General features: G+C 34.2%; 1 protein-coding gene across 9 annotated transcripts in view; it reads right to left on the reverse strand.

The window, feature by feature from the left end:
- ZNF385B (zinc finger protein 385B) overlaps positions 1-23047 on the reverse strand; it is a 375248-nt gene that overhangs the window by 41056 nt on the left and 311145 nt on the right. For 6 of the 9 annotated variants that reach the window (XM_074338711.2, XM_019739352.3, XM_019739353.3 and 3 more), the window contains 2 exons: positions 16177-16215; positions 12575-12685 (listed from right to left, as the gene is read on the reverse strand). In XM_074338711.2, the coding sequence (XP_074194812.2) occupies positions 12575-12685; positions 16177-16215 (150 nt within the window). The remainder of the gene's footprint in view (positions 1-12574; positions 12686-16176; positions 16216-23047) is intronic. The other 3 variants (XM_019739354.3, XM_019739360.3, XM_074338713.2) reach the window with 1 other exon arrangement.

Below are 23047 nucleotides of genomic sequence, written 5' to 3' on the forward strand. Positions count from 1 at the left end.
ATTGTAATAACTACATATGGTAGCAGATGTGTATTAGATCTGTTGGAGTGACAGATGGGAGGGAGTTGGGGGCAGGGTGAAAAAGGTGAAGAGATTAAGAATTACAAATTGGTGGTTATAAAATAGTCATGGGGATGTAAAGTAAAGCATAGGGAATATTGTTAATAATATGGTAATAAATGTACAGTGCCAGGTGGGTACTAGTCAGGGGTATCACTTCTTAAATTATATAAATGTCTAATCACTATGCTGTACACTTGAATTTAATATAAAATAACATTGAATTAAAAAAAATATAAAAATACATTAATGTAATTAAAAAGGATTTAGCCTTCACTTTTTTCCTTTTTGTGTGTGTACTATATTAAGTGGTATAGTAACACATTCAAATTTCAATAAAGAGTATCTGAGGTTTTTTTTGGATATTATTATTATCCATGTAATTTCACAATTATTTCTTAAAATGAGTTTGTCCTATAAAATGATCTATTCTTGGAGTCAGGTATGTTAGGTATATCATTGATATAGTAATTCAATTATTTATGAGAGCTAAAATATATTTCTATGTGAAAGAAACACATTAAGAATAAAATCATATTCCTAGACCCCCCAAATCAGAACCTTAAACAAAGTGATGTATTCTTATGAATCCTTGTTCATCAGATCTGTTTTCTGAGTAGTGAATACAACATTTGCTCTCCATGTGTCTTAGAAGGCAAAACTAAAGTGAGGAAAAAAATACAAGGTTTTCTTTCCCTCTCTCCCTCCCTCCCTCCCTCCTTCCCTCCCTCCCTCCCTCCCTCCCTCCCTCCCTCCCTCCCTCCCTCCCTCCCTCCCTTCTTTCCTTCCTTCCATCCATTCTCCCTCCATTCCTCCCTTCCTTCTTTTTTTCCTAAGATTTAGGTAGGATTAAATACTAGTTACTAAAAACGACTAAATCCTGCAACATGCTACCGGTGGAGGCTGTGGAACGTTCACTCTGCGAGAAGGGAAGATTCAATCACCTTGACCATCACCTTAAGAGTTCGTGGTTTTAGGTATGCAGATGGGCAAAATTTTGCATAATTTTAGGGGGGTCATGGACACCCTCTACAACCTATCCTTCCTTAAGAATCCTATCTGTTTTAGCTCTAACATTTTATAATTCTTTAATTCTCTCTCCCTCAAATCCTTATCATCCCTCGTTTCTTTCATAGTTTCACCTCCTCCATGAACCTCTGAAAATACAGAGATAATATATGTGGCGATTATCTAGTATAGAGGCTGGCAGAAGAATGGGCATCCATCAAATGCTATGGTTATTCTAGCTCCTATGCTGTCTCCTTTCCTAAATTTATATTACCCTATAGTTAACAGTAAAGTACAGCAGTGTTTCTAAGTGTATTCGTTTTGTTTCCCAGATAGATGATCAGGACTACGATGGTAGGGAAATTGGCTTATTTTCCTTGAATCTTCCTTTCTTGGCAGGAACTATTTTGACACACTTCTCCTGTCTCTGCTTCTTTACTCTCTTTGAAGAACTCACATTAACCAGAAACACTATTTTCCTACAAAGTTTTCCCAGCTTGAAATTTTAGAAATTGGCTATCGTGATACTTCCTCATATGCTATCCTCACCTCCTACTCTCAACCATGTATCGTCAAGTTTCTTATGGCCAGTCAGGTTTTCCCAAAAAAGTGCTCTTTATACTGAAGCCCCTTCCACCTCCCCCCCCCCCCCCACACACACCATATCTAAAGTTTTCTAGCCTCCAGGGCCAATACTGTCACTTCATTCAAAGAGCTGCTTAAGTAATGAAAGTGGCTAAAAGTTACCTCTTTTGCAGGATGTTCTGAACTATATTAAATCAGCCACTTGCTTGAAAGCAATGGAATAGAGAAGATTACTTTTTGTTGCATGCAGATTTTTTTTTTGGGGGGGGGAGTTTTCCTTTTGTCTTACATAAGTAACACCTTTTTTCTTGTTGTAAAGCTTTTGAAAATTATTCTCAATTGTCCACTCAAGCATACAGAATAAAAGACAAACTATGGGAAACTAAACATGTCCTAAATAAAGCCTGAATATAAACTTTAAATCAGCAACTAATCATTTGGGAAATCCAGGTGTTCAGCCTAGAAAGTCTACCTGATTTCTAATTACGTTGAATAAGTTTTTAGCTGAAGATTCCCAAACCATAAAAATTGAGTGAAACATTATCTTATTGTTAAGGATTCCATTACCAAAATTAACTGAAGCAATCCATACCAAACAAAGAGGGAAAATGCACAGCCTTCAGCAGTTTTCCCCTAACCCCCAGGTGGCAAGACCACTTTTAGATGACAAAAATCACCAACCAAATGACTGCAAAATCCTTTCAGGAATCCTTTACTTTACAAGAGTTACTAACACAGGAATTTTACACAGAAAAAAAAAAAAAAAAGAAGAGGACCCATAGTAATTTTTAAAAAGTGTTATTAATATTTAATCAGTAAAACACTATTGAATGGAAATGTATCAAAGCTTGAAGTACCGTGTTTCCCCGAAAATAAGACCTAGTCGGACCATCAGCTCTAATGCATCTTTTGGAGCAAAGCTTAAGACTTGTTCTTATTTTAATATAATATAAGACCGAGTCTAATATAATATAATATATAATATAAGACCCGGTCTTATATTATATAAGACCGGGTCTTATATTAATTTTTGCTCCAAAAAGATGCATTAGAGCTGATGGTCCAGCTAGGTCTTATTATCGGGAGAACATGGTATTGGTGGTGGATCGTAGATAGTAGTTAATGGTTTTCTGTTGAGAACATAGCCCGATATATTGGGATGGGTTTAGTTACTTTCCTTATATCATTCCTATTTTCTGTTCTTCACAACATCATATTAGGCTGATCATCCTAACTTTGAATATTACTGATCACTTAAAAAATAGCTAAAGTAACATGTCATGTGAGGCATCTACGTGTTTGAAGCAAAGCCAGAGAAATATTTAATTAAGTATGTTGCCTTTTTCCCCATTAGTTAAATATGGGATCTGATGAGTCTTTATAAGCCGTAATGTTCACTCTTTTAAAAGCTTCACTTTTGTCCTAGTCTTCTCTTACTTTCAGTGATGAATTTAAAATCAGTCCTAAGTTATCCAAATACCCATTTCAAATCAGGTAGTGCTGAGAAAGACTATGACATTTTTTTGTAATATTATAGTTCTACTCTGGAGGCAAGTTTTTTATTTTATTTTAATAAGTAACTAATATATGCTCCAGAAAAAGTGATTAAACTTTGTTAAGAGCTTTGTTAACAGCAGCTATTGAAGAAAACTTTTAGCACAGTATGTTCCTTCTCCCTGTAACCACACTATATTTCTGTCATATTGAAGCAAAAAATGTTCATCATTTTGTCAGCTCTGTCTGCAAAGCGGGGAATTACCTTCCCAAGCTCCTGAGATTTATGCTTTTAATTACCTCCTATCTGCTTCACTACCCTCCAAACCTAAGAATCAATATAAATAGTCTTATTTATGGGAAAAATGTAAAATGTTTGACAAAAAGCAGCCTATCATTTTCTAGATTTCCATTTGACGCTATCGATTCCTTCTATCTTCAGTACCTTTTTTTCTTGACAGAATTAGCTAGTTTTTCAAACTTATAAAATTATACATTTACCTAATAATCTGTACTGCTTAATAGCAGATAGAAACTTTATAACTAGGTTTTGAGTTCCAAACCCACCAATGAGATTATTACCACTGTGGTATCTCCTTATTTAATCATAAGCTAGAGAATTCAGTTTAACTGTGGTTTTCTCCAAACTCCTTTCATCACAAACTCACTTTTCAGTGAGGACCAATTTTCGTGGCTTATTTCATTTCTGAAGGGGAGGATACTATTAGCACAGGTGAAACCTGACAGGTCAGACACAAGTATTGTTAAAATGCTTCCTCTCACGTTTTATCAGCACCAATTCTTTAAAAAAAGAAAACCCAACAAATTACACACACACACACACACACACACACACAGTTATACATAATTGTACACATGTAATTTATATAAGTACAAAAATATATTATGAATCAATAGAGCTGCTGTTAAATGAGCTACCTATCTCGAGGGCTTCGGGAGAAATAGAGCAGATGTTTATGGGTGGCAAGCAATGATTATATATGTATATGTGAGAGAAGGGAACACTTAATCTGTAGAATTAACATGTGTAGATATTTGCTGAACATATCTGACAGTGGTGATGTAGGGAGGATCGAATATTGGAAATAAATGTTCAAAGTTTTCCTTGACGTATCAGTTATCAAATGCGATGTCTGAAAATTCAGAAAATAGAGAATACACTCATTTTTAAAAACAGTATGTTAGTTAGTTTCAAATACTATTTTCAATATGTTCGCCACCCCCAAAGGGGCATGCCTCTGAATTTAACGCATTAATCCAGTTATTAACCTAAAAACAATACTTAATAGAGACACTATGAATGTCCAAGAAAAGAGCTAGAGGAGGGGAGAAGAGAAGCTAGTGTAGAGAAGAAAGGAAGAAGCAATATCTGCTTCAGTAGAGAGAATATGTTTTGACATGGAAAGAGAAACAGTGATAACTGTGAACAGAATTTCTAGAGTTAAAAGCAAGCACTAGGCAACCAATGGCAAAATGCAGAATTCCTTAGAAGAATGTCAAACGGTGACAAATAAAAAGCTTGATCCTTCTGAAAATGCAAGCAGGTATCCTTGCAGCTGAATACCTCTCCTGCTTTTTGCAGCAAGGGACATCTTCAAATGTGGTGTCTAACAGTTCCTGTTTTCCCTGCCGCTCTGACTTCCCGCGGAAGGAACCACAGCTGCTGCAGGGACTTGCTGCCTCAGGACAGCTGGTCAAGGGGTGGAGTTAGGCCTGGTGGCCAAAGGAGATGAAGGGTCTGCCAACAGCACGTGTAAAAGACCTTTATGTGGGACCCAAAGTTGTGGCTTTCTCCCACATCTCATAACTGCTGAGATCTCTGCTGGATGACCGAGAATGTAGGGCCTCTAGAAAAAAATGGCACTAGAGCCTCTTAAATGGCAGATGGTGGATGGGGGCAGTTTATTTACGCCAGACAAAGAATCTGCAATGTATTATATGGACTGCTTAAAGAAATCAGGAAGTGGGCATAAAGTTAAAACTTATGGGAGAGAGAAGAGAAGAGAAGAGAAGAGAAGAGAAGAGAAGAGAAGAGAAGAGAAGAGAAGAGAAGAGAAGAGAAGAGAAGAGATCCAAGAGGCATAATTATGTATGTCCTTATCCCAATGAAAACTGCTAAGATGATAAAGATGCAAAATGCAGATGGAATGGCAGTGCAGACATATCAATTACACACTAATGCAGTCATGTGGGAACTGAAGGTGATTGCTGAACAGTTGTACTTTCTGAAATTTCAGAGAGAAAAAATAGGAAAGAATAGGAGAGTCAGATCACCTGTAGAAGTGTTCACACAAATGGTTGGTTCCCCTGCCATTTTAATTTCTAAGCAAACCTTTAGTTTCCTGTCCATGTGTACTTAATTAGTTTAACATAAATCAATAAAATGTCATAATGTAATCTCCTTATGTCTGGACACATGAGGAAATAGAACATAGCAAAAACAACAGTGAGCTAAAATGACAGCTAGAGATATTGGATAACCAGAAAACCAATACAAAGACAGAGAACACCACAAAATAATAATAATAATAATAATAATAATAATAATAATAATAATAATAAAAACTAGAGGAACCATAAAGCAAGATAAAATTTTAAAAAATGTACATTATAAGTGACTTGAAGTTTATGATCCTTTTTTAAAAATTAAATGTATTGGGGTGACAATGGTTAGTAAAATTACATAGGTTTCGAGTGTACAATTGTATAATAAATCATCTATATATCACATTGTGTAAGGTGGGAGGGGATGGTAGAATAGGGTAAAGGAGGGTCAAATATACGGTAATGGAAGGAGAGCTGACTCTGGGTAGTGAGCACATAATGTGAAGTTTATAATTCTATTCAAAAGGTAATACTGTAAATTTGATTAGCCCTGTAGGGTCAGCAACCAGGGGCACTGCACCTCATTCTTAATCAATTGTGGTATTAATGCTGAGTATCAAAATTTCAGGGTCAATTCCTGAATTAGAGTGTATAAAACTTGATTAAAAAGATCATTATGCTCTCATTTCGATGTACCTATGAAGCATAAAGGACTCAGTCATATATTAAGGGGATTTATGATTATCTGTTCTGCGATAATAAAAGAAGACCATCTCTATTTGTAAATATTTAAGAGAATCAAATTGGACTGATTTTGGGTAAGAATTTGTTTAAGGATCAGTTTCCTTTATCATTTTGCTACTATTCTCCAAGGAATTGAAATTCATATACAAATTAGAAATTTTGGGGTTCTGCCAACTTTCAACCTAGCTAAAAAGAGAAAGGGTAGCCTCAAAAATATTTTAAAAACCTATTAGCGCTAATTTCCAGTATTTTTGTATGAAAATCAAAAGCCCAGTGATTTTGAGAGTTTTATTTAAAACCAGCTACAGAACGGTACAGGAGACCTATTTCCCTGGAAAGGCTTAATTAACTCTAGACCCATATTTCGTAGCTAAAGGGTAAAGATTCAGATTCAGGCTTATCAATTTATGACCATACTACAGTTGCATTTCACTCATTCACGGGAAAGAAAGGGGCTTTCAGGTTTAGGACAACCTCATTCAGGACTCAGCTTAAACCACATTAGAAAAAAAAAAAAAGGTGGCCAAGAAGAAACTAGGGATTCCGGTGCTGCACACATTTGTGCAAATATCTGGGACTCAGTTGGAAAGACATTATTCCTGGACTGCAATGCCTGGCCCCTGGCAAAGTTAATGGTGTTAATTTGTAAAGGTTCATTTGGGAAATGTTGGTGATTAATGCTTGCTCATTTGCATCACACTGTATTGTGTAAATAAAGCTGTAGCCTTTTGCTTTCCAACAGTGGAGTTCTACTGAGATGATAAAAGCTGGACAAAGGGGGCTACTACGGGATGCTTAAACTAGGTCACATTGAATTTTAATGCATGACACCTGCCCTGCTGTATTTTATATGGGTAATGGAGAACTGCAGAAAGCAGTCTGTTTACTGTGCAAATCTAAACCTGCCTTCCAGATTGTTCAATAACCGTATTTTTACACTGAAGAGTGAAGGCAATTCAGTCCAAGGCTGATTGAGAAATGTTATTAAAGGAAATAAAGATGAGCACTTTCTTAATTTTTACATTAAAATGTAAATAGTGTAATTATAAAATAATCTCTCCCTCAAATAAAAAACACTCAGTTTCAGAGCTCCGTTGTGCAGGTTATGACACCATTACTAAACACGGAGAACATGTATATGTCACACCTGAATTTGCCATTCTGACTGTGGGACTTTACTGCCCAGAGTCTAAGTATGACTCAGAAATTTAATTTCTTTCTCCGATTTATCAACAGAGCTTTTGAGTGGTGACAAGGAAGCTGGTGATTACATGCTCATGTGTGTACATTCGTCCATCTCCTTGTTAGTAAATACAAAGAAAATTACTGACATGGAATGTAATTCAAGTCAACGATGAACCTGCTTCCAGAGCAATTCTGGGTGTTGAAAGAAGACTGCACTCTACCCTCAGCCAACCCGCGGCACAAACAAAAAATAAAACTTGTAGTCATTCTTTTTTTTTTATTTTTTTGGTCTTAGCGGTTCCACCCGTAAAATGGAGGTGTTTCTTATATCCTGTGTTCACAAAAATGCCATAGGGATAATTTCACGGAACTGGAATGGTCCTCCTAAAGATCATGTAGTCCATTTTAAGTTAAATTATAGAAGAGGAAACTGAGGCCCACAGTGGTGAAGGGATTTATCAAGTTCAGAATTAGGATTTAAGTCACATTCAAGGACTTAATCCATTGTTCTATATATATACCATGTGGCCTTTCTGTGTATGGAATAATAAAAATACAGAGCAGAAAACCTGGAGCAGGTTCTGAGAGGATCTAAGAAGGTTAATTCTTAGATACTTTCACTCACACCATTGGCTAGTAAAAGTGCTTCTAGTCTCTGGAGCCTAGTACGGTGCTTGGCATAAAATAAAAGCTCAATAAATCCTAAGAAAATGAGTAAAGTCACTATGTCAGGCAACATAATATGATTGCAAGAGCTGTGGATTTAGAGACAAAAGACTCAAATTTATATCCTAACAGTTATCTGTTGACTATGAAAAACGATGTAATTCCAAACGATCGGAAACAACCTAAGTGTTCACCAATAAGAGACTAGTTCAATAACCAATGGGACATCCACGCAGATGACTGACCGTATTAGTTTTCTACTGCTGTTGCAGAAAATTACCACCAACTTAGTGGCTTAAAATAACACACGTTTAATTACATTACAATTCTGGAGTTCAGAAGTCCGACATGGCTTTCACTGGGCTAAAACCAAGGTGTCGGCAGGACTGCATTCTCTTTTGGAGGCTCTAAGGGAAAATTAATGCCTTTGATTTTCCTGCTTCGAGTGACTACTCATATTCCTTGCCTTGTGGCCCCTTGTTTCATCTTTAAAACCAACAATGGCCAGATGAGTTATTCTCACGTCACATCACGCTAACCTTCTCTTTTGCCTCCCTTTTTAACTTTTAAAGACTCTTGGGCCCAGAGAATAATCCAGGATAAAATATTTTAAGGTCAGCTGATTGCTACCCTTAATTCCATTTATTACCCTAACTGCCTCCTGCCATATAAGATAATATAGTAAAATGTTACAGAGATTAGGATGTAGACACCTTTGCCTAGCACATCTATAAAAAAACTGAGGAAGCGCTCTAGGTTTCGATAGGGAAAATGCTCCAGTATATATTATGGTTATATAAAAAGTACAAGGTAAAGAAAAGTGTAAATGGTACACTCCCTTTTATGTAGAAAAGGGAGGGAATAAGGAAATATATTCATACTTGATTATATTTGCATAAACAAACCCAGGAAAGATATGTAAGAAATATTAAAGTGGTTACAGATAGACAGAAATAACATGGAGGATGGGTGGGTGGGCGATAGGATGGGACAAAATTTTTCAATGTATCTTTTAAAATTAATTTGCTTTTTGAACCATGTTTTATAATATAAATTCAAGGGATTCATAGCTGCCCCCAAGCCTTTTTTATTCACTTAATCAAAACCTTTTGTTTGGAAGAGCCTATGTATCATCAATCTTGTTACTTTTATTAAATTAACTCTTCTAATAGACATATCCTAATTTTGGCTGTACAAGTATACCAAGCAGTTCTGTAACATGACATTCATAGACGTCAAGAAAGTTTGCAACTTTTGCAAGGTTTTTACAATTTCACTTGCACTCTATTTGCATTGTATTATGAAAAGTGTTCAACACCTAACATCACTGTAGTGTGAATGCCAAAATTAAATATGGAACTTATCTTCAGGTGGACATTTCATTTTGTAAGTAGTTAAGTAGTGAACATTTTCATTTTATATTCATAATGTTATAGATACTTTAATTTTCCTATGTGACTATAGAAATTTAGATAATAACTATGTAAAGCTGTTAAATATACTTGGATTTATTTCAGTATTTACATTCTGCCTTTTCTTGGAAAAGTCCTTTAATTATTATACCTTAAATCTAGTAGTAATATTGCAGTTTAATATAGCTAGTAGTTACATCTCTGTCATTAGTTAGTCTTCTACTTACAAAGTATTTTATGGCTCCTGTCACACTGACTTTTTTTTAGTGAGGTTTACTGAGTTATACTTTAGATATAGTAAAATTCCTTTTTAGGTATTGAGACCTATAAGTTTTGAAAAACAAAAACACTTGTGTAACCACCACAACAATAACGATATAGAATATTTCCATCACTTGCAAAAGTTCTTTCATGCCCTTTCTTAATCAATTTCCTCACCTCACTCTCAGTCCCAGTTAACTACTGATCTGATTTCTGTCCCTATACTTTTGTCTTTTGCAGAAAAGTGCAATCATACAGTAGTATATAGTCTTTGTGTCCAACTTCTTTCATTTAGCAGCATACTGCCTTTGAGATTCATCCATGTTGTAGGATGTATCAGTACATCATTTTTTATTGCTGAGTAGTACTCACTGTATGACAATAGCAGTTTGTTTATCCATTCTACAGTTGACAGACACTTGGATTAATTCCAATTTTGAGCAACTATGAATAAAACTATTGTAAAAAACACATATGTATGATCATAATTTTTCATGGGTAAATACCTAGAAGTGGGATTGCTGGGTTGAATGGGAAATGTATCTATAATGTTATAAAATTTCTTATAAATAACGACCAAACTATTTTCCAAAGTACCTGCACCATTTGGTATGTCTACCAACAATGGAGACTTCCAGCTGCTCCTCATCTTTGCCACTTATATTATCAATTTGTTCAATTTTCATCATTTTAATAGGTATTGTTTTCCGATTGTGGTTTGCATTTCCCTATGGCTAATGATGTTGAGCACTGTTTTATGAGCTTATCTGTCATTCATATTTCTTCTTTGGTAAAGTGTGTGCTCAAATATCTTGCCCATTTATTATGAGTTATTGAGTTCTAAGTTATTTAAATATTTTGTATGCAAGTAATGTGTTTTAAAAATATTTTCTCCCAGACTATAGCTTTTCTTTTAATTTTCTCAACAGTGTAACAGTCAGGGTAGGCAAGGTTAAGGTGAAGTAATTCCCACATGGACTTACTGTGTTAACCCGAAAATAAGACTTAGCTGGACAATCAGCTCTAATGCATCTTTTGGAGCAAAAATATAGACCAGGTCTTACATTATATTATATAAGACCCGATCTTATCTTTATTATATTACATTATAACTGGTATATTATGTTATATATTATATTATACCCTGTCTTATAGTAAAATAAGGCCGGGTCTTATATTAATTTTTGCTCCAAAGATACATTAGAGCTGATTGTCCGGCTAGGTCTTATTTTCGGGGAAACAGGGCTGCTTTGAAGGGTGGAGGCGCTGGCATGGATGCATAGCTTCCCAAGTGGCATACTTGGAAAGTGACTGTTAGTGATATTCAGCAATGAGGTATGTAGCACTTTTTCTAGGATTAGTTCACGAACCTGATTGTCAGACTTTCGTATTTCTCAATTTATTTAGGAACATTTTATTTAAGTTTTTATTATTAGTTTCAGGTGTACAAAACCACATAATGATTAGATACCTACACACCTCACAAAGTGAGAACCCCAACAAGTCTACTAACCATCTGACACTGTACACAGCTATTACAATACCGTTGTCTATATTCCCTATGCTGAGCTTTATATAACATGACTATATACATATTTTTAATTATAGTTGACATTCAATATTATTTTATATTAGTTTCAGGTGTACAGTGCAGTAGTAAGGCATTTATATAATTTAAGAAGTGATCCCTCCGATAAGTCTAGTACCCATCTGAAACCATACATAGTTTTTACAACATTACTGACTATATTTCCCATACTGTATTTCACATCTGAAGACTATTTTTGTGACTATAATTTTGTATTTTACTTAGAAACATTTTAATTCTTGAGTAAGACTTGAGATTTTATCAAGTGCCAAAAAAATTCATTGGAATTTTCATTGAAATTGCATTAAATATACTTTTATAAATCCTGACAAATCTATCTCCTCTTTTCAAATGACTATATTTATTAAGTTTCCCATGTTGAATTATTTGAATATCATTCAATGGTATATGTAAACAAGAGTTTATTTTTTTACTATTTGTAACAAATATGACTCCTGTGACATACTCTTTGCAAAATGGCTTCTAGGGTGGAGTAACTCAGGAAATACTACATATTAATATGTAGTCTCCAGATTCAGATTTCCATTGGCCATTGGCTTTACTTCGTAGTTTGATATTATAAACATTCTAATATTATTTATTTTGATTTCATGTCATTTTATTTCTACATTTTAAAATCTACTTTCATAAAATATTAATTTGTACCCTTTTCTTTTTTCTTTCTTTTTTTTTTTTTGTAGGATGATTAGGCTGGCTAGATAAAATAATTTACAAACCTTTCCCAATACTTCCATGTTCTTGAAAAACATAAACTGTATAGTAAATTATTCTCTCAGGTATTTATTATGGTTTGACACACACACATGAAATGTGACACTTGTTACCAAGAGTAATGCCAATAATTTTCTTCAGCATTCATTGCATTTTAATTTTTTTCATGCTTACACTGCATTTTAAACTTTAAAAAATATTGTCTGCTATTTAAGTATTTTTCAAAAGTAAATATCATTGGTGGGATTAAGTGTAAAATGGTATAGGTGAGACTGATTAAGAGAGGAAGCCTTGAATTTCGATACTAGCCACTCTATTGCTCAAGTTTCTAGTGCTGAATCCAAATCCCTTGAAAATTGGCACGCTGAAATAAGTGGGCCACCAACAAGAGTGGCTGCTAGGGAGCATGTAAATATGAAGAAATATGTATATTCAGAACAATCAGATTTTCACCTTGACAGAATGTAGAGAGCAATGAAAAGGTACTACTCACATCTGAGTTAAAGCGAAGCTGACAGACATTACAAGAAATAACTTGTTTCTTCTTCGGGGGAATGGACACTCCAAATGTGTGGTTAATGACTGCTTTTTGCACAGGATCCATCTGAAGAACAAATGATAAAATAGTCAATTTATAATCTCAAAGGATAGACAACAGTGTGAGCAAATAAAAGTAGCTGTATTATTCCTTAAGGTTTTAACGTTTCATTCCCAAAGAAGGATAATAAAGAATCTCATTCAATTACAATGTATGTGTCTCCAGGAATTAAAAACAAAACCCCCAAAATTGGTTTGAAATCATAACACAAATCATAGGAGAACCCAACATCCCAAGAAATAATATATCTGTATAGGGAGGCTTGAAAAACCTTAAAAGAATCATAAAACAAGAAAACTTAATCCCCAAAAGTCAAGGTTAAAATTAACTCATTAATGTTTTCCCTATATGCGATGATAATACTTAGGATAGTCTGAAATGACCTCAATATCAATTATTACAGATACATTTTAAGTTTCTTAACTTTTGATTTATGGCAAAGTCATAAACAATAGGCTCATATCACACCACAGAAAATGTTGATCTTCATTTTAAAATAATTTATTACTTTTCATGTACTACAGATTAAAATTCATTCTACTGGAAATGCATGTCACAACTGTACACTCAAATGCTCATAACAGGTTCGTGAATATGCAACCCTGTTTTAAATATTTATCAAGTAAAGTTTTGATTTATAACTTATGACTTTCCTCCCATTGGTTTGCATATAACATACATATTCAGAGAAATATACAGTGATGAAAGTACCCAACCATAGAAAAAGTATGGCGCAAAGCCTTGAAAATACTTGGGAAAAGGAAAAAAACAAACAACACTATTTGCAGAAGCTATAAAAAGAGAGAGACAGGAGTGATTCTCTTGTGTACTCCAGATAATAATCTCTAGCATCAACATCAGACAACTGGCAGTTCAGAAAACAATACGGATGATGAACAAAGCATTACTTATAAACAGATGAAACATGAACAAGGACAGATCCACTGATACCATCAACTAGGAAATCTCTTGAGATTAGAGTTTAGGATTGGATTAGTTGATGATATTTGGTAGAGAGGAGAAATGAAGACTATCCCTGGTCAGAAATATAAATCAACAGAGTGCAAAATTAGTTACTAGAAGACCTTAAATACGTTAGAAAGGAGGGTAGATTACAGAATTTTTGAATAGTGAGGTAGCCTATTTTTTGCTACAAGTTTAAGAGAGGTGATAGGACTCTATAAATAACACGTGATTTAGGACACTTAAAAAATTCAAAGAGGGGAGTTTTCTGGAGTCATAGAACAATTCTATAATCTGATTGTAGTGGTGGTTACACATATTTATACATGTGTTAAAATTCATAGAACTATACACATTCCCTAAAAGTCAATTTTATGTATGAAAATTTAAAAAGTAAAAGAGAAAAAATGTTACAAGTATTGTGCTTAACTATTAAATATAAAATAGAATTAATGGAAAACCTGGGCATTTGTTTTGTTCAAGGTTATATTTAATTATGTTAAATTTTACTTAATGAGAATAAAAAGTAAACAACTCTACAGGCAGAGAAAATCTCAAAATGTCAGTAAATAAAACCCTATTTACTTGGTGAGTTTACTCGTGTATACACTTAAGTCTCATTCACCCATTTGTAAGATAGGAAACTATACTTTCTGATTGTTACAAGAGATGGCAAATCAATTTGGACAGGGAAATAAAATAGCCTGTTTATATTGGCAGGATAAAAAACTACACTGTTCTGAAAACTTAAAAAATAGAGCATTTTACTGAGATATTTTCTGTTCTCAGGATCTAAGAAATACATCTGGTGACGTGCAAACTACCTGTGTTAAAACTGTATGAATAATTTCCCAAATACCAGTTTTTGCATACCACTATCATTATTTTTGCCAATCCATATACTTTTGTGTTATTATTGAGTTAATATTTTTTCTTTAAATAAAATTGACTTTTAAAAAACATAGCAATATTTATGAAATCTTGGTTTTAGAGTATATGCTCTCCTATGATTCATTTAAAAAATGTGTTAAACATTAAAAATTCAAATTTTCATCATCTAACATAAATGCACATGTCCTAATTGTTCCCATAGCACAATATAGAAACATAGACAAAAGACACATCTACAAAAATCCAGTTCCAAATTTTTAGTAAACCAAGATATCTGTTGACAGCTCTAATGTGACCCTTGAATATAAATGTTTTCTTTAAATTTTAGAAATTGTTAGCTACCTACATGTTTTTTTTAAATACCTCCTGATAAAAATTTATTCTACTCAAATCTCACATCTGCACATCAGTCTGAATATATCCGTTTGTATTCCCAAGGCTGAAAGCTCTCTGTCCTTAAAGGTGAATTGTGGCTGAGCACTCCACATACAAAGGCAAGCGAGTTCCCAGCCATCTGCTCCCTGAAAAGCAAATTAAGGAGGTTCCTTCGAGAAACTCAAACCAGAATTGGCTTCTCTACTTTATGTACACAATCCTACTCATCTCCTCAAAATCAACTAAATAAACACAGCCCTTTTACACCATCCCTCGTCACCTGTCATTAACTCTTGCTGCCTGTCTATCCTTTGATGACTTACCACTAATCATATGAAAGTTTTACCCTCCGTGTTTTATACTCAGAACAGATATTTTTCAGTTTTCCAATTGATTCTCTCTTTTCTTTAAGGTAGCATTTCAGGAAAAGATCTAGTTTTTCCTGTTGAAATCTCTTTTATCTTCCTCTGCCTGTTTATCATAGAATTCTGTAATTATATTTCTTATTCATCATTTGGGGAACATGATTTAGTTGAAAGAAAACTTTAAGTGGTATAAAAAAGAATGTTCCACTTATCAATTCATCTGATCCCTTGAAACCAACTGTCTCGATGATGTTTTGAGTAATTACTGTCTGACGCAATAATTACAAATACCTGAGTTATTTCAGTGGGATCCAGACTTGGAAGAACATAGAAAATATTTTCAGAGCTCTCTCTCTTTTGTTTTTAAAGTATAAAGTGGTAAAATCCTGATTTTTTCTTATCCTTCCTATAATACTCTAAAAGTTAGATGAAAATAATAACTAAATCAATGGTAATTATTTTATTCAATCACCAATTTCCAGGATGAGTTAAAACATTCTCATAATCCTGAAATATGATCAATGCAGTCATTCAATTTAGTGTAGTCAAAGCTATATAGCTACATTATAATGATTTCATATATAGAACACTCAGGAAAATTATTGGAGGTATTTCAATTATACAACAATTACATCTTATTTTTAAGATTTAATTGACATTTCATAGACATGATTATTAAAAATGAACAAGTGTTTTCAAATATCTTTATTAAAATGTTTATATCACCTTTAAATGAACAATTTCCTTTTTAAATACTCATATTACATTAGCTCATTTTAGTTCACATTGCACAAGAAAGCTGTGGATTAAGAATATTGAGATTCATTGGTAAATAATGTTGAAAAAGCTTTTTTTTTTAAGGGAACAAACTACCATATAGCTCTAACTACTAATATTCCTTACCTGACAGAATTTATTGGTCCCAAATAAGCCTCTTCTTTTCTAAAAAAGTAAAAGTTAGAAGTAGTAATCTGGAATTTTGAGGCTAGAAAGCACATTTACATGAAAATTTTAAAAATCCCTTTTTTTTTTGGCTCATCTGTGATTAAAAAGCCTGAAATGCTGACTAACTGAAAATCTGCAAGAGTGAACACTACCACTTTGTCTAATGAAAATCATGTAGAAATGAAAAGAAAAACCAGTTAGTGCAATTAACTGGTAGGTAATAAAAATGAAAGATGGGTTTGTGGCTGTTACCAGAAATCTAGGAGCTAATTGGAGGCTATGTACGACAAATTAACTATTACATTATCGTGCTTATAAAAGAAATTTGCAAAGCTGGCCTTGTCACCCCTCCTATTATATTTTCAAAATAAGCACACACAGGTTATCTTTGGTGTATTCACCAAGATTATGGAACCACGCGTCTGTGTGAATTTTTTCAAAGATCATTACTTTCACTGAGTACACCCAAAAGTAATTTACATCTGCACAGGGTAAGCAATTATATAAATATATGCAGCTGCAAATGAAATCTCGCCACAGGGAAAAGAAACACACTGCTGCACTTCACTGAAGGCAGGAAGCATACTAAGGGAGGGGGGAGAATCTAAGGGAGGGACTGCATGATCAAATGACAATACCAGATGGTATTTTGATTCTAGAGAGTTTTGTTAGATGAAACTTTAGGCAAAGAAAATAGAATTACAAACTTTTCAACTATCTCAATAATTTTCAAGAGGCCTGACCTTGAATTTTCTTCTTCTAAGAGTCTGAAAATGATTTCACTTGCCATCAAGTGGGACTAGGGATGGGAGTAAGCTGAATGCCACCCAATTAAAAAGCAAAAAAAGACGACTCAAGAATGATACAAGGCTTTCCTCCGTGTGGTGAAATGGCTGGATAGCCACACTATTCTTGAAAATGGGGACATTTCATCTTAAACTTAGCCATCTACTTTAACCAATGTTCTAAAAAGCATTTGGTAAGCACTTATTATACAACATAATGGGCAATACTAGCTTTTCTACTAAACAGAAGAAGAAACTAGGTTTTGACTTGTAAAATGTGAAAATCAGTCAACCAGGAAACATTTCTGGAGGTCTAATGTCTTTCAGATGCTGTCCTAGATTAGATGGGGGTAGGATGAGTCAAACACAAGAAAGGCCATAATTGTAAAAGTTAAAAAGTGAAAAAAGATGGTATAAGCTCTTTTTAGTTGGAGGTTGGGAAAATAAGTGACCATTAAGCAAAAAAAAAAAAAAAAAAAAAAAAAAAAAAAAAGAAAGAGAGGCATAAGAAGGCACACAGAGGTCTGTCTCCTCTGCCTCACCTTTAGTTTGAACTTTTTTCTCCCTTTTCTGATTTTCTCAACTTTAATCACCCAGGATCCTCCATTTAACAGTAACATAAATGAGTTATCTTCCCAGGAACACTTGCCTTTTAATTCCTTTTCTAGCTGTGTAATAATTAATAATAATAATAATAATAATAAACATTATACTAACAGCAACTTAGATTTATAGAGCTCTTATTACTATGTGCCAGAAACTATACTAAGGGATTATCTTGTGTAGTTTCTACCATCACATGAAGCAGATTCCATAATTATCTTCCTTTGGCAAATGAGGAATCCAAGGCCTTGAGAGGTGTAATAACTGTCACCCTCAAGTTTTTAGGTCAGGCATCTCCCCCCACCCTGGTGCTGGCTAACGCAACACTGAGCAGGGATGATGGGTATTGTGCAGGCACTGCTAGAGGAGGTGAGATTTGGGAAGAAAAGACAAGTATTCCCAGACTTTTTGCAGCCTGGAAAGCAGTTGCCCAGTCAAACTACACCTAAGGCCTACATGGTGCCTAAATAAAAGTTTCTTGGAGAAGTGAGTCTTGGTTTTACTCTTTTTGACCCATTTATGCCTTAATTAGGATAAGCTCATTTCTTCTTGTGCAACTTCAGGAAAGCCATACATAAAAATTGAGGCTGACCTATGCTATCCTCTTCCCCATTGTAACTATTGGGCTTGCATGCGCGCGCGCGCGCGCGCGCGCGCGCACGCACGCACACACACACACACACACACAAATTTCTGGGAATACTTAGAGATTAACATAGCAGGTGACAGTCATCATTTGCACCTGTCCTTGATTTACTGCAAAGAGGACCTCAGCTACTAAACCCTTGTGATTTAGGGCTTATGGGAAGTTTGGCAAAGCATCAGTTTTTTAACTGCGATATTATCCAATTATAGATATTATCAAATTATAGTCAAATTATAATTATAGTCATACAAAATGAATGACTATTTTTCATCCCTTCCTTTTCAATACTGGATTTATGGAAAAGAATACAGTGTTTCATTAGAACTTCAAATATTCATGAAGTGACACATTTGAAAGTGATAGCTACATCATCGAAGAGCAATGTTCCTCTGAAGTTATAATACCTCAAAAAAGGCTTTGCCTTTTATATTTAAACACTCTGACCACATTCCTTTACACTACTGTTTTACTTTGCTCAAATCCTTGAAAACTTAAATAGAAACAAAACAGACACAACTATCACAAAGAGAAATTTCTCTTCTCAAAGATCATGAAATATAAACAACTGCATGTTGTTGGCAACATTAGCTCCACCACACAACTTTGTCCTGTTTTGGATTTCAAATCAGAAGGCTCAGTAAAAATAAACCCCATGGAATGTTACACTGGGAGTGGACGCTACCATGAGACCTGCACTTTTGCATCTGTAACGTGTAAAAGCTGTGACTTGCCACACTGACATTGCTTCTCCTATCCAGAGCACCCTGACAGGGGTCCATCTGAATATCATCATTGTCACTGAAAGGAAGATAAATGGCATATCATTCTCTTCACAGACTGTTGGTGCAACCAAGAACCATATGTCTGGTAAGGTGCTTACTCCACAAGTCCCCAGCTCATTGCTAAAACCACACAGTGGCTGAGCCTTGTAAAACAAAAAAAATCAATTGTTCTCTTGTCTTACTGGGATACCATTACTCCATCAGCAAGTTAACCAGTCATTTAGAACTAAAAGCTAAAATAACACAACACATACTTAAGGAAATAACGTTCACATTACATGTAAGTCTCAGACCCAATAAAGCTATTATTATTATTATTACTACTACTATTTTATCAAAATGTTGTAGGCCTTTAAGTATTTTGAGGCTGGCTGACAATGAGCCAATATCTGATTGCTGCAGAAGTTAAGCGGGATCTCAGAATCCCTTCCCAGAGCCTTCCTGGTGATGGTCAATATTCCCTTTAAAACATGTAAGTGGAGTCAGCCCAGAGATTTGAAGCAACCAATCAGAATAGAGCACAGATTAGAATTTCTTTTTTTCTCTTTTTTGTTTTGTTTAAGGGGTTTAGAAAGCTTGATATTTTTCATTCAAATTCCATATAGTCAGGTCCTCTTTTAAAAGTTCTGGGATTCATCAAACAAGAGTTGTATATTCCATTGATGGAAAGCATGACTACAGTAAGAAAAAAACACCTTGTGATCTATTTTGAAGATCAATTTTGAAAGGAAAACTAGACTTCATTTTCCAATAGTTTTCTTTCTTTCTTTCTTTTTTTTTTTTTTTAAGAAATTCCATTTTGGTTTCATTTTTGGGAGAATTAAGAAAAAAACAAAAACATTATTTTCTGCCATAAAATTATGTCCTTTTTGTAGATCACTCTGATAGTAAAGGACACAACATTTTTAGATGGTAAGTATTTCATATCAACTTAGTTCTGTCCTTAAGAATTTTTGCTCCTTTCCAACACATTACACATTTATAAATGTATGAGTTTCAGTTTGCACAAAAACTAGATTTTCTTGAAAACGGATTCATTTAAAAAAGTTTATTAACTGCCCATCTCGCACTGTTTCAGGAACTGGACATTCAGTGGAGAACAAGCCTTCAAAAATACAACATTCTAACAGGGGAAACCTATATGTCTAAAGTAATAAGGTATTTTCTGTGTTTTCAATACTGAAAAAAATTAAAACAGAAGAATGGGAATGAAACAATATTTTTTATGGATAATTCCTAAAAACATTGGTCGTCTTGATACAACTGTGATTCAGACACTTTAACATGTAATACCATACTATATGTAAAAATAAGAACAGTATTCCATGATTTAGGGAAGCTGAGACAGAAGTCATAGAACTTGTAACAAATGTAGAGTAAGGGGCATACTCTTCAGCTTTCAGAGTGGTCTGCGAGATCTCTACAGAGGATTTTCTTCAACTACCAAGTCCCAAGACAACAACTGGTTCAGAGCCACTATCATCAAATGCCCAAGGAGAAAGGGAAACTAAAGTGATCTGCATTTTGCAAGTTCTCTATGGATGAGCGCTAAGTGCCAGATGCATCTCATCTGGAGATCTTTCCTAGTGTGTTTCTGTACAGTGTGATTGGCCTGGTGTTTAGCCAATGGCAAAATGACCATGAGTTACTTCTTTTGTTTTTAAAATAAGCACATATTTTTACCTAGGATGTTAACAGTTTTCTGTTTTGTTTTGTTTGTTTGTTTTGTGAAGCCATTACAAGAAAATGTTTTGTTCTTTTTCATTTTTAAAACACTTTTAGAACTTTAAACGGTTACCAAATGATAAAAGCAAAAGAGCTAAAAGCAAATGAATGGATAGTTTCACTGTCTCCTTCTCTTTAGTGAAAAACCAGTTTAACATTTTTGACAGATAATTTTTAAATTATTTTGAGTAGCAGGAATAATTTTTAAGTTCTTTTTCAGACAGTAGTTATTTTGTTAATGGGAGATGCGTAAGATTAGACCTGTGTACCTTACAGAAGCTGAATGTCTAACTCTGACAGTAGATCCTTGTATGTAATAAATATGGTCTGTACAAATGTAAAATGTTCCATTTTCCTGGCTGGCTCCACATGGCTGGTGATTTTCCATGCTGCCAGGGATCAAGAGCAAAGCTGTAGTTATGCCGCTGGGTAATTTAAGAAGCCACATCAAAGAGCACATTAAAAAGTTCAGTTTAGCAAATAAGACTTTCAGCTTATGTCAGCAATGGATATGAGACTTAATTGAAGGTCCACTCATAACCTCATTGCATGGACACTCACATATGCAGTAGTGTGTTCGGTATTGATGTTCCTATTCCAACATTAGATGTGTAAAGACTTGAAATTGAATTGCACGTGTACCCAGATTCAGGTTTAAAAATGAATTTTGAAAGATCTGATTGGTTAATGTGATATACTAAGGGAGACCACACCACCTTCAAACCCAACTGCAACTGTTCCTTTCAATGTAAGTAAAAAAGTATTAAGGTAATGAGCTGGATTATGTTTCCTAAGGAAACCCAGCACTTTTCTTTGTTTCCATTCTTGAACAAGCAAATGCTTAGAAGTGACTGGAAACCATTAGGAAAGAGAGGTAGTTTTCCATCAGGATACCAAGAAAGTTCCTGAAAGCGTTTTCATTTTATCAAGATTTGATGTTCCTAAAACTAAAATAATTTTTGGCCAATGGATATATACAGATTTGAAAGATCTACAACATTTGTCAATGACAGGGTAAAAAAAGTTTGTATAAAATTGTTAGATGCCCTTTTGAGGGAATATGAGAAAACTTACAAAATTTTTAAGAAAAATGAATAACTACTCTGAATCTTTTAGGGAATTGACACAAATTTAGCTCTGTTGTGAATCTTAATAGCATGGAAGAAGAAATTAAATGATGACAAATACTATTAATATTTTTTCTCTGTGAAACAGTTACTATCCTTAAAGCATTTACAATTTATATTTATCAATGAGGTATATTCATATTTCAAAAACAAACAAACAAAACCAAACAAATAGCCCAAGGCATACATAGTTGACAATAAAGAATATCACCCAAATAAAAACACCAACAAAGCTGTTTAGAGTATACTATTCAGAGTTTTGGGAACAGAACCTGGATTAACCAAGATAATCTAAAATAAATGAATCAGGTGTTTCATATGTTTAGTATTGTGTATCCTCAGGGTAAAATAAAACAAGAAATAAATCACTTCAGTAATATGGACTGAAGAATAGTTTTTCAATAGATGTGTAAAATACTAAATAACATATTCATTTGAGGATAGGTCATGAGAAGTGATTATTCTACAGTACATTGAAAGAAGACATCCATTTTGAAGTTTGGAAGGACAGGCTAATATCTGAATAGAAGATAGTCAACTAGTTCTTGGCCATTCCTTTTTGTTTTGTTTTTTAATAGTGACTTGAAAACAAACCCTAAAACTGTTTCTAAGATTAAATTTCCATAATATAAAATTCATTGTCAAAAATAAGTTTGAGGTATATCTTATTTAAAAAATAGATTTTTTTTTTTTTTGTTATTCTTTAGGAGAAAAAAAATGGTGTACAAGTTACTAGACTTGCTGATGTTTGTGAATGCAATTTTAAAATTTATTGGTGCTGTTTCTACTAAGTAAGGAAGCATATGCTTGCCTGTTTTTTTGTAAACATGCTAAAAAACTTTACAGGGCTTTCTGAAAGACTAGGGAAGTAATGAGCTTTCTTGATTTAAAAATCAATACACTTCCTGAACAGCCCAATGCATTAAATGACATTCTTTCGAAACCAGTCTGTCAAAGTTAAATTTGAAAAGCTGTTCGAGAATCAGATATATCCTGATGCTGAGGCAGAACAGGTCCGTGACACAAACTAAAAAAGTATAAGACGAAAAGAAAACCCCACCAGGCAGGAAGAAGTGCAAAATCGGAAACTTGGGCCTGTTGCGAGGTATTCTTGAGTCCGCAAAGCAAAGTGAAAATGAAGTGTTTTCTCCCCAAATGGAA

Source organism: Rhinolophus sinicus, chromosome 17, assembly GCF_057876585.1.
Source record: "Rhinolophus sinicus isolate RSI-liver-muscle chromosome 17, RSI-T2T, whole genome shotgun sequence".
In the NCBI taxonomy this organism is placed as follows: Eukaryota; Metazoa; Chordata; class Mammalia; order Chiroptera; family Rhinolophidae; genus Rhinolophus; species Rhinolophus sinicus.